Source organism: Primulina tabacum, chromosome 16 (assembly GCF_025594145.1).
Source record: "Primulina tabacum isolate GXHZ01 chromosome 16, ASM2559414v2, whole genome shotgun sequence".
Taxonomy (NCBI): Eukaryota; Viridiplantae; Streptophyta; class Magnoliopsida; order Lamiales; family Gesneriaceae; genus Primulina; species Primulina tabacum.
This window is the reverse complement of record NC_134565.1, coordinates 1,841,293-1,860,051: the sequence shown is the minus strand read 5'-3', so window position 1 is coordinate 1,860,051 and position 18,759 is coordinate 1,841,293. Positions and strand designations below refer to the sequence as shown.

The following is an 18,759-nucleotide window of genomic DNA, read 5'->3' as shown; positions in this document are numbered from 1 at the left end:
TGTTGTTTGTCTGGATTAGCGTTTGACACAGATAGTAGACCATTGAGACTTGATATGATTCAAGTTGAGCCAGATTTGATTTTAAGAATTAAAGCAGCACAAAGAACTGATCACAATATTCAGAAGTCGATTCAGATGGTCAGATCAGGGCATTTGTCAGAATATCAGGTACTTGATCATGTTTTGTACGTGAATAACCGTCTTGTAGTGCCAGATGTTTCAGATTTGAAACAACAGATATTGTCAGAGGCGCACTGTAGTCGATTCAGTATTCATCCTGGTGGCAGGAAGATGTACAACGATCTGAAGACACAATTCTGGTGGAAACAGATGAAGTCAGATATTGCAGAGTTTGTGTCTAAGTGCTTGAATTGCCAACAGGTGAAGGCCGAGAGAAAGAAGCCCGGAGGTTTACTTCAGAGTTTATCTATTCCTGAATGGAAATGGGATCACATTTCCATGGATTTCGTTACGAAATTACCGCGATCATCCCGGAGTTGTGATGCGATTTGGGTCATTATTGATAGATTGACCAAATCAGCTTGTTTTATTCCGTACAGAATGACGTACCGACATGATCAGATGGCAGAGATATATATCAGAGAGGTGGTCAGATTGCATGGTGTGCCGAAGTCGATCGTATCAGATCGTGATCCACGATTCACTTCTCATTTCTGGCACAGTTTGCAGCAAGCCTTAGGTACGACATTGCATCTGAGCACTGCTTATCATCCCCAGACAGACGGACAGTCAGAGCGGACTATCCAGACTTTAGAGGATATGCTGAGAGATGTAGTGCTAGACTTTGGCGCTAGTTGGCAGGATTCACTCCCTCTTTGTGAATTCTCGTACAACAACAGCTATCAGACGAGCATTGAAATGGCTCCGTTTGAGGCATTATATGGCAAGAAGTGCAGATCTCCTCTGTATTGGGATGACATCTCTAAGGTACCAGAACTTGGGCATTATATGATTCGTGAAATGACTGAGAAAGTGAAGATAATTCAGAAGCAAATGAAGACGGCACAAGATAGGCAAGCCAAGTATGCCAATATCAGACGTAGACCGTTAGTATTTGAACTGGGAGATAGAGTATTCTTGAAGATTTCTCCTTTCAGAGGCATTGTCAGATTTGGCAAACTCGGGAAGTTGTCTCCTAGATACATCGGTCCGTACGAGATTCTTGAGAAGATTGGTGATCGAGCATATCGATTAGCTCTTCCTCCTTCTTTATATGGAATACACGACATTTTTCATGTATCGATGCTGCGTAGATATATGCCTGATGCTTCTCATGTCATTCAGCCTGACGAGGCTGAGCTTGACGATACACTGAGTTATATTGAGCAACCAGTACAGATTTTGGATCGAAAAGAAAAACAGTTCAGAACGAAGATTATTCCGCTAGTGAAAGTCCAGTGGAGTCGTCATGGCACTGAAGAAGCGACTTGGGAGACAGAATCAGAGATGAGACAGAGATATCCCGAGCTATTTTCATGATGTGAGTATTTAATCAGTTTTGAGTATATTGCATCTGGTATATATTTTGATTGATTGCCTGTGAGTTCGAGGACGAACTATTATCTAAGAGGGGGAGAAAATGTAAGGCCCAAGAATTTGATTATCATAATCAGACATGTTTTGTGGATAATTAAGGTGATTGTAGACGCATTGTATCGGACCGGAAGAGACGAGAAAGTAGATGCAAATTGTGTGCGAGATGAGCTCTCGCGCATATGCGCCACCAGCCCGGCGCATATGCGCGCAATTTCCAGAACCATTGGCGCACATGCGCGAGTAGATACGCGCACATGCGCGAGGGGACATTATGAACCAAAGACCGCATTCCGAACCAGGTATGGACATTATGAATTTATTGTCATGCCTTTTGGTTTAACGAATGCACCAGCGGTGTTTATGGGACTGATGAATCGTGTATTTCAGAGGTATTTGAATGAGTTTGTTATCGTTTTTATTGATGATATTTTGGTATATTCCAAGAATGAAACTGAGCATGCTGAGCATTTAAGAATTGTGTTGCATACATTGAGAACAGAGAAACTATATGCTAAATTGTTAAAGTATGAGTTTTGGCTGAGACAGGTTGTCTTTTTGGGACATATTATATCTGGAGACGGTATTTCTGTGGATCCGAGTAAAGTTGAAGCTATGATCAGTTGGCCTAGACCGACTTCTGTACCAGAGATACGCAGTTTCATGGGTTTGGCAGGATACTATCGATGATTCATTAAAGATTTCTCCAGTATAGCGAAGCCGATTACTCAGTTGACACAGAAGAATACACCATTTGTGTGGTCTGAAGCTTGTGAGTCTAGTTTTGTGGAGTTGAAGAGACGACTGACCAGTGCTCCAGTGTTGACGATACTTTCAGGTACGGATGATTTCGTTGTATATTGTGATGCATCTCACAGAGGGTTAGGATGTGTTCTTATGCAGCGAGGGCATGTGATTGCGTATGCCTCGAGACAGTTGAAGCCACACGAGATTCGATACCCAATTCATGACCTTGAATTGGCGGCCATAGTATTTGCATTAAAGATCTGGCGTCACTGTCTTTATGGTGAGAAATTTGAAATCTACTCTGATCATAAAAGCCTGAAGTATCTATTTTCTCAGTCAGAGTTGAACATGAGACAGCGTAGATGGCTTGATCTGCTGAAGGATTTTGATTGCGAGATCAAATACTATCCAGGTAAGTCAAATGCAGCAGCGGATGCCTTAAGTCGAAAGGTATGTTCCCTATCCTTATCGACGATAGGTGTTTCGAATATGATTGAAGATTGTTGTTTGTCTGGATTAGCGTTTGACACAGATAGTAGACCATTGAGACTTGATATGATTCAAGTTGAGCCAGATTTGATTTTAAGAATTAAAGCAGCACAAAGAACTGATCACAATATTCAGAAGTCGATTCAGATGGTCAGATCAGGGCATTTGTCAGAATATCAGGTACTTGATCATGTTTTGTACGTGAATAACCGTCTTGTAGTGCCAGATGTTTCAGATTTGAAACAACAGATATTGTCAGAGGCGCACTGTAGTCGATTCAGTATTCATCCTGGTGGCAGGAAGATGTACAACGATCTGAAGACACAATTCTGGTGGAAACAGATGAAGTCAGATATTGCAGAGTTTGTGTCTAAGTGCTTGAATTGCCAACAGGTGAAGGCCGAGAGAAAGAAGCCCGGAGGTTTACTTCAGAGTTTATCTATTCCTGAATGGAAATGGGATCACATTTCCATGGATTTCGTTACGAAATTACCGCGATCATCCCGGAGTTGTGATGCGATTTGGGTCATTATTGATAGATTGACCAAATCAGCTTGTTTTATTCCGTACAGAATGACGTACCGACATGATCAGATGGCAGAGATATATATCAGAGAGGTGGTCAGATTGCATGGTGTGCCGAAGTCGATCGTATCAGATCGTGATCCACGATTCACTTCTCATTTCTGGCACAGTTTGCAGCAAGCCTTAGGTACGACATTGCATCTGAGCACTGCTTATCATCCCCAGACAGACGGACAGTCAGAGCGGACTATCCAGACTTTAGAGGATATGCTGAGAGATGTAGTGCTAGACTTTGGCGCTAGTTGGCAGGATTCACTCCCTCTTTGTGAATTCTCGTACAACAACAGCTATCAGACGAGCATTGAAATGGCTCCGTTTGAGGCATTATATGGCAAGAAGTGCAGATCTCCTCTGTATTGGGATGACATCTCTAAGGTACCAGAACTTGGGCATTATATGATTCGTGAAATGACTGAGAAAGTGAAGATAATTCAGAAGCAAATGAAGACGGCACAAGATAGGCAAGCCAAGTATGCCAATATCAGACGTAGACCGTTAGTATTTGAACTGGGAGATAGAGTATTCTTGAAGATTTCTCCTTTCAGAGGCATTGTCAGATTTGGCAAACTCGGGAAGTTGTCTCCTAGATACATCGGTCCGTACGAGATTCTTGAGAAGATTGGTGATCGAGCATATCGATTAGCTCTTCCTCCTTCTTTATATGGAATACACGACATTTTTCATGTATCGATGCTGCGTAGATATATGCCTGATGCTTCTCATGTCATTCAGCCTGACGAGGCTGAGCTTGACGATACACTGAGTTATATTGAGCAACCAGTACAGATTTTGGATCGAAAAGAAAAACAGTTCAGAACGAAGATTATTCCGCTAGTGAAAGTCCAGTGGAGTCGTCATGGCACTGAAGAAGCGACTTGGGAGACAGAATCAGAGATGAGACAGAGATATCCCGAGCTATTTTCATGATGTGAGTATTTAATCAGTTTTGAGTATATTGCATCTGGTATATATTTTGATTGATTGCCTGTGAGTTCGAGGACGAACTATTATCTAAGAGGGGGAGAAAATGTAAGGCCCAAGAATTTGATTATCATAATCAGACATGTTTTGTGGATAATTAAGGTGATTGTAGACGCATTGTATCGGACCGGAAGAGACGAGAAAGTAGATGCAAATTGTGTGCGAGATGAGCTCTCGCGCATATGCGCCACCAGCCCGGCGCATATGCGCGCAATTTCCAGAACCATTGGCGCACATGCGCGAGTAGATACGCGCACATGCGCGAGGGGTCCAGAAGACCTCGCGCAGGACCTCGCGCATATGCGCGAGGTGTTGAAATGGACATTGCCGAGACCCGTAGGTCTCGCGCATATGCGCGGGTGGTGTCGCGCATATGCGCGAGACGTGGAGTCCAAAAAAATAGGACACTTGTCCCTTGCCATGCATATATGATATATGTGTCCTTCATTCTTCATTCCTTCCTGGATGGAACAATAGGATAACCGAGAGAAAGAGAGATTCAAAGAAGGGGCAAGGTTCTTTCATTTTGAAGCTAGCTTGTGCAAGATTTACTCATCCAAATTTCAATCCAAGTTCATATTTGTGTTGTTCTCATCAAAGGCTACAAGAGGATGTAAGTATTGTTCACTTTCAACATGCTTTGAAGTTGAGATGTTGGGGAAATCAGATATTGGTTGTTATTATGTGTTCTTATGATGATTCCGAACGTATATTTGAAAACGGATCGAAGAAATGTTATCGTATGTAATTGTTATGAATTTCCAGCATAATATGTATGAACTTATGCAGAATTTTAGAGTTTGAAGGGTATATGATAGTGGTTATGAGTTATTGATATGGAGTATTGATATTTGAGTTGATTTGGTATTACAAGATCACGTCGTTATGCCGTCGAAATATACCGAGAATGAATATTGCTACGTACATGTATTGGTTGAGTTGAATGTTGACCTTGTATCTATTGAACATTGTCATTTCAGATTCATCGTGCCTCACTTCGACTTCGAGACCTCGACATCGATAAAGGTTTAACAGGAAAGGTATAATTCATGTTTGATTTGGGAAGACACAACTCAAATGAGATTCAATTTGAGTTTCCCAACAAAATCGCATACTAGATTGTTGTTTATACTTTGATATGTTGTGCCTTGTTTATAGATTCATATTCAAGCCTTTAAGATATGTGAGTCATTTGGTAGATTCTCCAAATAACTAGACGTTCGGTGGTATCGACGCTTCGGATCAGAATCACTCCGATTGTAGATATTCGATACAGTCAGGACCGAAGTCTAGGAATAAGATGTAACGCCACCCCGAATGGGAGAGTAGGTGGAAGATCTGTTATATCTTATTCACATCGGGATCCCTAGAGTTAGACAAGAGTCAAGTCCACGATATGAGTTGGATTTTTAGTTGATTGTTTTCTATTGCTCATGTTTCATAGACTATGTGGAACATGTTATTATTGATTTCATTCATGATAGTATGTTCATGTTTTATTTTGTATATTCATGTATTATGGTTTGTATTCCCTTGCATGATATGCATGTATACATGTTTTATACTGGGATTTGTTCTCACCGGAGTATCCGGCTGTTGTTGTGTCTGTATGTGTGCATAACGACAGGTGGGACAGGATCTGGGTCGAGACAGAGATGAGAGGACGAGATAGCGTGGAGATCACGGGCCAAGAAGAGGAACTAGGAATGTTTACTTTTAATATGTAGTATGTTGTGAACTCTAGTGTGTATGATGGAAATAGAACAAGACTTGTATCTATTTATGCTAGAATGAATAAAGATGTTGTTGTGTATGATTTATGTACATTTGATACAATGTTTAAAAGAAATTTTTTTTTTACGACACACATTTTCTAGCAAATATCCAGTTAATCCCAAAAAGAATCGAGTTAGAGCCCGGGTCCCCACAAGTTGTCTCTGAACACACTCATATTTCAGAGTTGAAGATTTTTGTGTGAAGATTTTGAGTGATTAATTACATTTATGCCGTGTTGCTGATTGGTGTTGAAGACACGTGAAGAACAACACTGACGCAGAGTGTTGATCGGAGAGTTATTTCTTTAAAAAACTTCGGATTATGCATCTCATTTTGAGTTTGGTTTATTTTGATGCATCTTAATTCCTTGTAATGTCCAGGAATCTAGTTTTGTTGTAATTACTATTGTTGTTTCAATGTAAACGATTTACATAATTTTCTAGTAAATTTTTACCATGAAACATTCACAAATATTCGTACTTGTGCATAATTTAAATCAGATGTTTATTTATTAAAAGTTTGCGTGTGTGTTAAATAATCAATTTTTCGTTGCATATGTTATCAACACTAAAACACAACACTAACATCTGATACACATATTGTAATTTATTTCTTAAACGATGAACATTCATTTCAGTTGTTTTTACTCCGAGACTTCCCTACAGTTTATTAAAATTCATTACAGTATTTTCTAATTAATTTATATTTCGTAAAAACTATTGTTTCATTTTATTATTTTAAAAATAACAAAATTTTAGTTCTTCCACATTAAAAAAATCAAAACATATATGTTTTCGTAAGCGTTGTATGCATTATTATCATCATTAAATTTAAACTTTTGAAACCAATTAAATGTGCATGAAACACAAAAATTAAGTACCATATTGCAAGAGAACAGACTTAATAAGAAGCTATATTCCAGTAGTAGACATTGAACCTACGTTAGATATTACAGAACATCATCAAAATAAGGAAAAATTTGTGACTAAAAAAAACTGCAATAACCAAACCAATACAATGTAATGAGAAGATAAAGGTGAATACACAGATAGAACAATACATAGAAGGGAAAAAAGGGAAGAAAATGATGCAAGAACTTATCCCACAGCCGATCGATAGTAAGTCGATAGCGGCTTGAACATGCAAGAGTCCAGTTGCAGAAGAATTTCACTTCATTTGCAATCTCTGAAACTTACACCATCCTGCGTAGCTCAGGGCATTCAATGACACGACTTTTCTCGGAAGAACTCGACCACATATCTGGTCAAATGCGCAGACGAGAGACAAAGTGAATAGTGTCGGTGATAATCGGCTAATTTGCTAGAATGTACAACTAGAACTTATGCAGTATTTACTGTTCAGGACCACAGGTAGGATTCAGGAACCATCATGAGTGTGTGTTCTTCGTTTTATAGGAGCGTTATATTGCATAAATCTCTTACTTTGCAAAATCATTAGCCTTCTTCCAACCGATACTTAGAAGAAAGAGGTGCAGAATATGTTTCGACCATGTCGAGATAAATATTGCAAAACAAATAAGTACAAAATCGGTATTCTGTCCAGTGACCACCGATCGACGCGGTGGATATACTGATGATATTGTGAGCCATACTAGTGCAATAACCAGGTTTTAGGGGCATTTATCCATTGTGTGACCACAGTTATTTGTACCGAGCATGTGCAATAACTAGGAATAAAGGGCATGCGAATCCGGAGTACCTAGAAAATAAATTTCTATTGACGAGGTTCCACCAAGATGTAGAGTGGTCTTCCATCCAATCTGCATCGCCCCTGTAAAACAAAGAAACAACGAATTTCTGCGTTGAATCGATGGCGCTGATGACATCATAATAATGAGATTGATTAAAAGTTGGGATGGAAAGATTTAGTAGATATGGATTTCAAATCTTTCAGACTAATCCAATTATGGGTCATTTCAAATCTGTTATTCGAAATTCATTGCTCCAATGAAATATTCATGCAAACATAGCTTTCAAAAGAATCATCCCCAAGAACACGGATACTTGCTTCGGCTAAAAATGTGGGCTTTCCCGCATTACTTTCTGGTTAAGAGTTTCACACATAATACAATCTAGCTAACATAAAATGGAACAAATATTACAGATAATCAACTGCACAAGAGAAGAATTCACAGGGAATAAGCTTTTATAATTACCTTGACCTCGGGTAATCCAATAACACATGCACACTCAACAACCTCGGCCCCGGCACGTTCTGGGCAATGGAAAGAGCATGGATGTCAATCAATATACAAAATAAATAGAAGCTACAAGAATTTATATTGAGATACCAAGAGAACAAACACTTCAGGGCCACACCTAATAGCCTTATGGCCGCTGCTAGAGTCCCTCCTGTAGCCACCAAGTCGTCGATTACCAACGCACGGTCCCCTCGTTGGACGGCACCCAAATGCATTTCCAAACGATCATTGCCATACTCGAGCTCGTACGATTCCATAATGACTTCACCTGGACAATACTTACAAAATTTTCTCAAATATAAATTGTCAATTACCAAGATACTGCTGCATAAGCATGACTGTAATGTGACAAGATTTTAAGGTTGGGGGTGGAAGTTTATGTCACACCCCATGCATCCGGGATTCGTGAAAGCAAAATCGTGCTAAAAAGTATTTGGTATGTGTGCTCGTTTTACGAGAATGATTAGAATAGTCTGATATTGACCCTCGTGAATCCTTTCATTCAAGTTTACCTGGTAGCTTCCCAGGTTTACGCAGTGGAATGAACTTGGCGCCAATTGCCAACGCAATTGCAGGAGCAAAAATGAATCCTCTGGCTTCAACTCCTACAGCACAATTCAAGTTCAACAACACAAATTTGACTTCTTTATCTAAGCCATCTAAAAGCTTATGAAAATTACAGTATCGGAACAGATGAAATTATAACAAGGCTGTAAGAAATCAAGATCCGTTGTTTTTCAACAGATCAACTCTATTTTTTTGCATGCACTGACTATTACTTACAATTCTGGCAAATGGAAATCATACAAATGAAAACAAATTACCAGCAACAACAGAGATTCCCATGTCTCTGTATCTGTCAACAAATATGTCCACAACATCCTTGAAGGCCTTGTGGTTGGAGACAAGTGTCGTTATGTCTTGAAACATAATCCCTGCAAAACCCATGAAAGATTTAAAATCAAAACAAAACAAAAACATGAATTTCTCCAAAAACAATCCCACAACCCACAAGAACATGCATAAACACAAAATCACACGAGAGTGGCCAAAGATTACAAGTAAATGAGCCAAATTTTCTCGAGTGGGAAAAAAAACCTGGTTTTGGGAAGTTGGGGACAACTCTAATGGCATCGGATATGGCCTTCAATCTTGGGTCACCCCTTAAACCATTTTCAGCGGCGAACATCTTTCTTTTTAAGCTCCTTTCTCTTTAATTTCTGTTCTTTTCCTGGTTCTTTTCAGGAGTCTTTACCCTTCCGAAATCAAGTGTCAGTTCCCTTTCCAAGGGGGGAGAGTGGAAAAGTGAAAGGACAGATGCAAACGGTCTTTGAGTTGGATTGAAGCTAAACTAAGGAAGATCTATTTGCATGGTGGCTCTATTTTATACTAGACGCCATAGCTGGATAATAAAATCAGGATTTTTAAAAGCAGTAAAATTTTATGATATAATGTAAAATAGTTCTTACACCATTAAAATAATTTATAAGAAAAATGTTTTTCAGTTTGTTACATTTGTCCTTGATTTTAGTATGCTATATAATCAAAGTGCAGTCTTAATCTTAGTCAATTTTGATCTAATTTTGGGCAGGAAAAATCCTACTACCAGGACTTTGATGATTTGGCGTCGGAGTTTGTCTATGTATCTTTCAAGTAATAGTTTGAAAGGATTCAAGACCATTCTCTTCTCCCAAATAGACATCGACTTCACATCAAAAAATGACCAACATTTTAAGAACCAAAAATAATTCCCAATATTGCTGATATATATATTGGAAGAGAAACTTTGAGTGGTTTCTTGAATGATGGACCGAAGACCATTGTAAGGTGTCACTTAGTTAGGACATGGTATAGACACGTGCTGGTGACTTTTTTGCATTTGTAATGCATGCACGTTAGGTCTGATATTAATGTAATCCTACGTAAATTTTCGAGTTACGTGTAATTATCATTGTGTTTTGGAGCATTGTAATTTAGAGATTGATTGCCAATTTTCAATACATGTTGGTTTGAGATAAAGGCATTATTTTCGTAAAAAATCTTCGTAGTATCTATGTCACTATCATCATCATCTATTATTTTTATATTATTAAAGATAAAATTTAATATATATAAAAACTTATTTTAGTAAATTTGTGTCTATTATATAACTAACATGTCCTAATAAAATATATTTTTTATCTTTATATTTATTTTTGAAAAAAATTAAATGAAACAATCTATTAATAAATTGGTTTATGACAGTGAAAAATAATTCACTCTTCTATCAGCGTAGTTAGAATAAATGATAAGAGTGACCAAAGTAACATTGAGTGATCCTTAATGATCGGATATAATAATTTCCGGCAAGTGCTTTTGAGCAGCTTGATGTCTGAATCGAAAGAGTGCTCAAAGACCCGAATTTTTTACAAAGTTGATGCAGGTACTCAAGTGATTCAATATTCTTTAATGTCAGAATGAAATGTTACTTAAGGCACCCACATTGATTGGTTAATGGGTGTTATTATGTCAGAATGAAATGTTCCTTAGGGCACCCACATTGATTGGTTAATGGGTGTTAATAACACCCATTAATTTTCGCCCACCAATGTGGGCGCAAGAATTAATAATCTTGGCTGACATGGCAGCCAAGAAATTCATCAGAATGAACGGCGTTATTTCGAAATTTGCGACGATTTTTCGTAAACCATCGCAACTTTGTGACGGTTTTCGTAAACCGTCGCAAAGTGAAAAGCGTCTGTTTTTTTTTAAAAAAAGGTCGCTATTTGCGACGGTTTTTTAACACCCGTCGCAAATAGCGACCTTTTCAAACGGCAAAATTATGCACCAACGGCTATTTTCAAACGGCAAAATTATGCACCAACGGCTATATTCGAAATTACTCACTATATATACTAATCAATTTCTACAAATTCATCCCACAACATTTATCTTTTCATATTTTTAAGCCAAATGGGTGACAATAGTCAGAACTCACAAAATCGACCTCGATTTGTTTCTTCTACACAATATCCACCACAATTTCCAAATTGGCCGTTTGTTTCAAATTTCCAAGGTTATGAAAATCCTTCGAATCATCCAAATTACACCTCCCGGGCTCCGTATCCACCGCCTACACCTGAATATTGGCAAAGTATAGGCAACCCAGATTTCATGCCGCCTTATTTTTATGGATTATATAATCCACAATCCACCAATATGCCAATCGAAAACGAGCCGCCAACTCCTACGTTTGTCCCAGAGACTCAGTTGTCCGACCGTGAAACACGAGTTGATCTCGAAAATGTGCAAAATGCTGATGTAGATGTTGAGGGTACGAAGAAACGAATAATATGGAAAAAGGAGGAAGACGAGCTACTAGCGAGATCGTATGTCACAATGAGTGATGACCCAGTCATCGGCAATGATCAGAAGGGGAATGATTTCTGGAGACGTGTTGCGGACTACTACAATGACAATCGTCCCGCTGGTTCATCTCGGAGAGCTTTAAACGTGATTCGATCTCATTGGCACAATACCGTCCAAAAAAAGGTAAATTGCTTCAACGCAAATTATAATAGTGTTTACAATACTTATCGAAGCGGCCATAGTGATGAAGACATATTGCGGTTTGCATATGAAAAATATCGTGATGAAAATAATGGAGTTGCATTTAATCTGGAGCATGTGTGGAGAATCATGAAAACACGTCCACTGTTCACTCCACAGTCCGATGATCACTTGGTTGGTACAAAGAAAGCGAGAATCTCAGAGTCGGGGGCTAGCAACACCTCATCGAACAAAGATGCGAGTATTGATTTAGATATAAATGAAGAAGAGATTCGTCCAATTGGTCAAAAAGCCGCAAAAAGAAAAGGTAAAAACAAAGCAAAATCATCGATGGAGGATTTGACAACCAGATACGACAGTTTGTTCGAAAGTTTTACTCAGTATACAGACATAAAGAAGAACGAATCTGAATGGAAACAAAAAGAACTTGCAATAGAGGAGATGAAAGCAAAAGCGGCTTTGAACAAATCTGAAGCTAAAAAGAGCAAATATTTGCTTAAGGAATACGAAATCCTTTCGAAAGACACTTCACAAATGACGTCGGAGCAGCTTATAGTTCATGAACATCTGTGTGACCAAATTAGAGAGAAATGAAATATGTAATTTTCGATTGATGTAATTCTCTTTTCAATTATCGTAATTCGTTTTCTTTGTATTTTGTGTTTTTTTTAAAGAGATTGTGTTGAATAATATTTTAAATAAAAGAGTCCAACTTTTTTTCATTTCTTAATAATATTTTAATGAATATTGGATTTAAGTTATTTTTAAAATAATAATACTATTTATTTTTAGTAATATTTGTTGTAAAATTTTAAAAATATTAGAAAGATATTGAAATATTAAAAATAAAAAAAAATGAGTAAGTGGACAGTGGGACCCATAAATAATGAAAGTTGAAATTAAATGAATGTGGGTGTGTGTTAATAATGGGGAAGTGTTAATGTAATGAATATGTGACTCGTGGATCCCATCATTTTTGATGAGATGGAGAGTTATTAACATGGATTAATTCCGACGGATGCGGATGCCCTTAAAGATAAGACATTTCCAACGCTGACATTTTTGAAACATATTTCTTATGTACGATCAGCTAATATGCATGCAAAGAATGTCATATGTCATTATTATCTAATTTCCATACATAGTATACAACAATAAATGTTCCGGCACTTGTCAATTTCAAGAATCAACATCTATTAACTTATGTTCGATGATAGAGAAAACTACGATAATTTTTTTAAAAAAAACCATTCTCTGTCAAACTCTGAATAATCTGACTGATGTACAATCAGTACTTGTCTTTAGTTGGGTGGTGGTTACTCGAGCAACAGTGATAAAATGTCTTGATAAGGCAACTTGAAGCAGCAAACTGATAAGGTAGCTTGTCTTGATGGATTGACAAGAAAGTCTTCTGATCAGTTTGAGACAACCGGCTGGAAAAGACTCAAACATATATAATCCCAACTTGCATCCAGACGGATCTTCTAATGATATCCAAATGCTCCGGCTTGTCTTCCGACATCCTTCTAATCAACCAGCTAAACAATTAACGACCAACAATTATTTGTTATCGTCAAAACAGCTAAGATAATATTAATCTCAACGAAAACACAATATATATATATATATATATATATATATATATATATATATATATATATTTAACGATTTGCTTATGTTTATTTTTAAACATACAATACATTTAACTAGAAATATTAATATAAAAGATCATGACTAATTTATTCAAATATTTTTTGAGATATGTTAATTGATAAGAATGGTAAAAGTTACATTCAATTTTACCTAAAAATTTAATGTGTGATGTCAAAGAGAGTGACACTTGATTGAACAAAACGCAAGGTACAATAAATATTAAATGCACGCCTTGTCTATTATATATATATATATATATATATATATATATACAAATGAGGACTCTTTTGTTGAATATCATCTTATCCACTTGCTATGCTTGCACCATCCAATATAGTATATTGCTTCATTCACTGATTCACATTAAACAATATTATATTTTTGTATTTTTGAACTTATTGAGATAACATTTTTTATTTTATATTCATATTATACTCTAAGTTTGTGGAATTAAGAACCTAGTTACCTATTATCATTTTAAACCCCAAGGAACTTTTGGGAGATAGGATGATTCTAATATATGATATTTTTTAAGGAGAGATAAATTTGGACTTTTTAAAGAATAAATCGGATATTTACTACAAGGAACTTGTGGGAAATGGAACAAAAAGTCTCCAACTTTTGTGGGTAAATATTTAAGGCATGTCCAAAATTGACAAAGAAAAATGGTAATTCTTTTCACTTTTGAAATCTACTGTTTTAGTCACCACAAATTGTGGAATGACATATATATATATATATATATATATATGTGTGTGTATCTTAACAGATAAGAAGTACAACGATCTCAAAAAATGGCTTTTTTAAAAAATCTATTATAAATTAATTAATTCATTATAATAATGTGGCAAAGTGGGGAGTTTTACAAAAATATTGCAATCCGGGACATTGAGTCCCGGATTCTAATATTTTTTAAAAAAAAATTAAAAAACTAAAAAAAAAAGGAAAAGCAGTGGTCACGGATTCTTAGAATCCGTGACCATAGTCACAGATTCACGGATTCTAATAATCCGTGGCTCTCACCCCTTCAAATTGAGAACCTTCTAGGAGAATTTCTTTCATTCGCATCAATTTTTTTTTGCCTTCGGTCTCACTTTCATTCAGCTAGTTATTCCGATTTTGCGAGAATTGCATTTTGATAAATGAATTTGAAATTACGGATTTTAATTGCCTCAATTATTAGACGAATTTGAAATTCATCATAACTAAAATGAAACACTATAAAAATGAAATTGTAAATTTAATTTTAATTGTTTTGTTTCACTAAAACTACAAAAAAAAAAAAAAACATACTAATATAATATAAAATTGAAATTCATCAATACAAACACAACATTATATTATTCTCTAAGTTCGACCAAAACTTAGATTAATTCAAGCATCACCTAAAGAGTTTTTACCTCATGTTTTGAATAGTAATTTATCGAGCACGAGCCAAACTACTCGAGCTCAACTCAAGTCGAGCCTAGATTGAGTAGGAACAAAATATTAACTAGCAATTAATGTCTAGACGAGATGATAATGATGTACTTACCTAAATTAACCACTTTTAGAATGCTCCCACTACCATATTTTTAGCTTTTAGTATCCTATTATAGTAGCTTTTTCAAAAGCTTGTCTCAAATTTTCTTACCTACAAATAAAAAATATATATTTGAACGCACGATCGATGATTGTTAAAATGATGTTTTTGTAAGTAACGCAAGTGTCGTCGATATATAACAGTTTACAGAAGATAATCGACGTGCTAATCTCTTAATTAATCGGCTAATATTTTTGATTAATAACTAAATATTCGAACATACAACACGTATATATAATATGATATATCTAGTGTTATTTATTTGTTTCATATAAATAATAATTTTCTTTTATTTTTCAAATAATTATTTTAATTGTTATTTTCTTTTATTTTGTTTATAATTTTTATAATTTTAAAATAATAATAAAAGAAATCGACTGAACTCGAAACAAAACGTGCATAAAAAAATTATAAAAAATTATATATATATATATATTACTATTATTAAAAATCTCCCTGACAGACACAAAAAATTGGTCTGATTTTTGCTTTTCTAATTTTGCCCTCATTTGATATCAAAATTACATTTATGTTTTTATTTTTTTTAATTTCAAAAAACATTTTTGTTTTTTTTTAATTACAAAGATTCAAATAGCAATTTAGTCTCTCGATAATTTCTCAAATTTCACTTTAGTTCATAAATAATTATAAAAATATTGCGTTGGAAAGTAATCAGTACAAATAGGAAAAAAAAAAAAAAAAAAAGGTGCGACACTGTTTAAGTGCACGCGTGGTGTACTGTCAAGCGTGATACCCTGATCATTATTAAATATTAAGTCAGTGATAGGGCCCCCATTTTCCAACTTATCCTAAATTTCCAAGATTTCTCCACATCCCATTGTCCATAAATTTTGATGAGTTAAAAAAGGAAAACAAATCAGCGACAGGAATTATTTTTCATGGATTTCTCATTATTTTGTCTTAGTGTGAATGATGAGCCTAAGATCCGGTAATATTACATACATATTATTGTAAAAAGTTTTAGTATGGTCTACGGGAAGCATGGTATTTTTGTTTATTTGAACATAAAGTAAAAATTTGTACGAGACAGTCTCACGGATCGTATTTTGTGAGACAGATTTTTTATTTGAGTCATCCGTGAAAAAATATTACTTTTTATGTTAAGAGTATTACTTTTTATTGTGAATATCGATAGGATTGACCTGTTTCACAGATAAATATTCGTGAGACCGTGTCACAACAAACCTAATCTTAATATAATATATGCTCTTAGAATCGTAAACATGAACAGAAAGAATAAAGAGAAAATTGAATCACAAAAATTGATTTGAAATGATTTCAATAATATCAAACAACATGATCATGATTGTTTTTGCGTATTTTACTTGAATTAATTAATTACAATACACAAGAGTAATAAGATTACTCTTGATGCGTGTTTTAATGATCTCTGTTTGTGACAGATCTACATCTTCAGTGGCGGAGCCACATGCATGAACACCAGAGCTGTCCAATTTTTTTTAAAAAAACTTTATATGTTAATTTTGGATTAAATTAATATTGATCAAGTTGGCTTAATTTTAAAAATTAGAATACTATATAATTTACAATCTTTTCTCAGGTAAAGCAAATATCCTGGTTCTGTCCTTGTGCATCTCAAAGCTTCAAACTCTCAAGCCTTCTCCAGTGTTATATCAAACTCGAAACGGTAGTATTTTTGTGTGTGGTAACAATTTTCTAATAGACTACATTATTTAAACTAGTCTAAAAAGATTAAATAATTCCAAACCAAATATATGAAATTATCTATTTTTCATAAATTAATGTATTAAAAAATTGTGATCTTAGTAATGTAACTTATCATGTTTTGAATATTATTTCCGTAACTTATTAATATTTTATTTTCATCTATATACTAACTTGAATTTTTTTCGTTTTGACTTTTTTTGGCCAAAAATCCCAACTTCATTAAATATTATTTATCTGACTTCATTGCTTTTCTACATAACTCATGTAGTAAGAATAAACTCATACCACACACATGAAAATAAATTTAAACAAAAACAAAAAATAAAAATAAAACAAAACGACACATATATTTTAAAAATGAGAGAAAAAAGCTTGTTTTGTTTACCTTTAATTTTGTTTAGATAGATTTTAATGTGAATATTTTATGTTTTATTCTTGTTGTGTGAATTATGTAGGAGAGTATCAGTTTCAAATAAAAAATATTTGGTATATTTAGTGTTTTCAGGTAAAAAATTTACAAAAAAAATTCAAGTTAGTGTATGAAACAAAACATTGACAACACTACAAGAAAAAAAGCCTACGACAACGGTTTTTCACCGTTGTCGCAGGTCTTTTAAAACTGTTTTTAAAGTCCATGTTGTTAAAGGGTGCGCTCTAAGACAACGATTTTTTTCCGTTGTTGTAGCGACGGTTAATGACAAAACCGTCACTAATTATGGCGATATTTTCAAAATTTAAATTTTGCGACGATTTATCTTATGATGTCGCTATATTTAGCGACGGTAAATCTGTCGCTAAGTGAAAACATGCGACAGTTTGCCTTTACCCGTCGCTAAGTGTAGCGACGATTTAGTAAAACCGTCGCTAAATATAGCGACGGTTAGACGTCAAACCGTCGCAATTTTGAAATAGCGACGGTTTTGATTAAATCGTCGCCAAATTTAGCGACGGTTTTTGCGAAACCATCGCTAAATATGGCAACAGCTTACACAAACCGTTGTCGATTGTCCAAAAAACACGCTAATATACAACAGTTCACAGAACCGTTGTCATAAATGCTCAAAGACAACGGTTCTATAAAACCGTTGTTATTGACCCTAAAAATCGTTGTCTTTGACCCCCCAAAAGACAACGATTTTTATAAAACCGTTGTCTTTTTCCTTCAAAAGACAACGATTTTATAAAACCGTTGTCCTTTGCTTGGTTTTAGTTAAAACCATTGTCGTATGTGTATTGTTGATTAAAAAATTTCTCGTAGTGCAAGTTATATGACTAAAACTATAAGGACCTCGTATCGTATTATCGTAAATCATATATTGATTCTAGATAATTCATGAAATTGTCATATTATTAAGTGTATGAAGTATATAATTGACAATGAAATTGAGAAAATATATTGTGATAATGAAATATTGTAGTAGTAATTGATTTGTGTTTGAAAAGTATGCTGAACCGCAATAAAGAAGTGACACATGTTACGATTTTTAGCATAATTATACGAGTATTAGTTCAAATTAAATGAAACTATTTTCATTAGAAAGATAACACATAATACTAAAACTTTCATATTTTGAGTTTCGTCCAAATCCATTTGGAAATAGGGGCAAAAACATCCCGAAGTGTATCGTGTGCATTGAAGTTCCTGCACTGACACATTTTGAGAGAATTAGAATAAATTTCTCGTCCTATATCCAAATTGAGTGAGATAAGCGAAAAATGAAAGCCAAGACATAGATCTACAATTTTCATGTAGACACTTTGGCCAATTCGAAACTTAAAATAGCACTTCTGACAGAGCAAGGCACTCACCCGCGTTGGAACCATGCACCAGCGCGCACGTCTATGTAAAATACATTCCGGGCATAACTCGATGCGCTAGTGCGCCACTTTTTGTGCACCCTAATGCGCACAC

The 18,759-nt window shown here is 35.3% G+C and overlaps 1 protein-coding gene across 1 annotated transcript; it reads right to left on the bottom strand.

Moving 5' to 3' along the window:
- Positions 1-7,014: 7,014 nt before the first annotated feature.
- On the bottom strand, positions 7,015-9,727 carry LOC142530050 (adenine phosphoribosyltransferase 5-like). The gene is made up of 7 exons (XM_075635802.1): positions 9,452-9,727; positions 9,178-9,288; positions 8,866-8,958; positions 8,472-8,621; positions 8,309-8,367; positions 7,852-7,923; positions 7,015-7,392 (listed from the first exon to the last, which is right to left on the bottom strand). Exons 1-6 carry the CDS (start codon positions 9,540-9,542, stop codon positions 7,867-7,869), a joined length of 561 nt encoding a protein of 186 aa, XP_075491917.1. The 5' UTR covers positions 9,543-9,727; the 3' UTR covers positions 7,015-7,392; positions 7,852-7,866.
- Between the last annotated feature and the right edge of the window lie 9,032 nt (positions 9,728-18,759).

Excerpts from the sequence above, each read along its gene's own strand:
- LOC142530050 (XM_075635802.1), bottom strand. The coding sequence starts at position 9,542 with ATGTTCGCCGCTGAAAATGGTTTAAGGGGTGACCCAAGATTGAAGGCC. Across the intron at positions 8,622-8,865 it reads TAAACCTGGGAAGCTACCAG|GTGAAGTCATTATGGAATCG; the intron begins GTAAACTTGAAT and ends AGTATTGTCCAG. Across the intron at positions 8,368-8,471 it reads AGCGGCCATAAGGCTATTAG|AACGTGCCGGGGCCGAGGTT; the intron begins GTGTGGCCCTGA and ends TCCATTGCCCAG.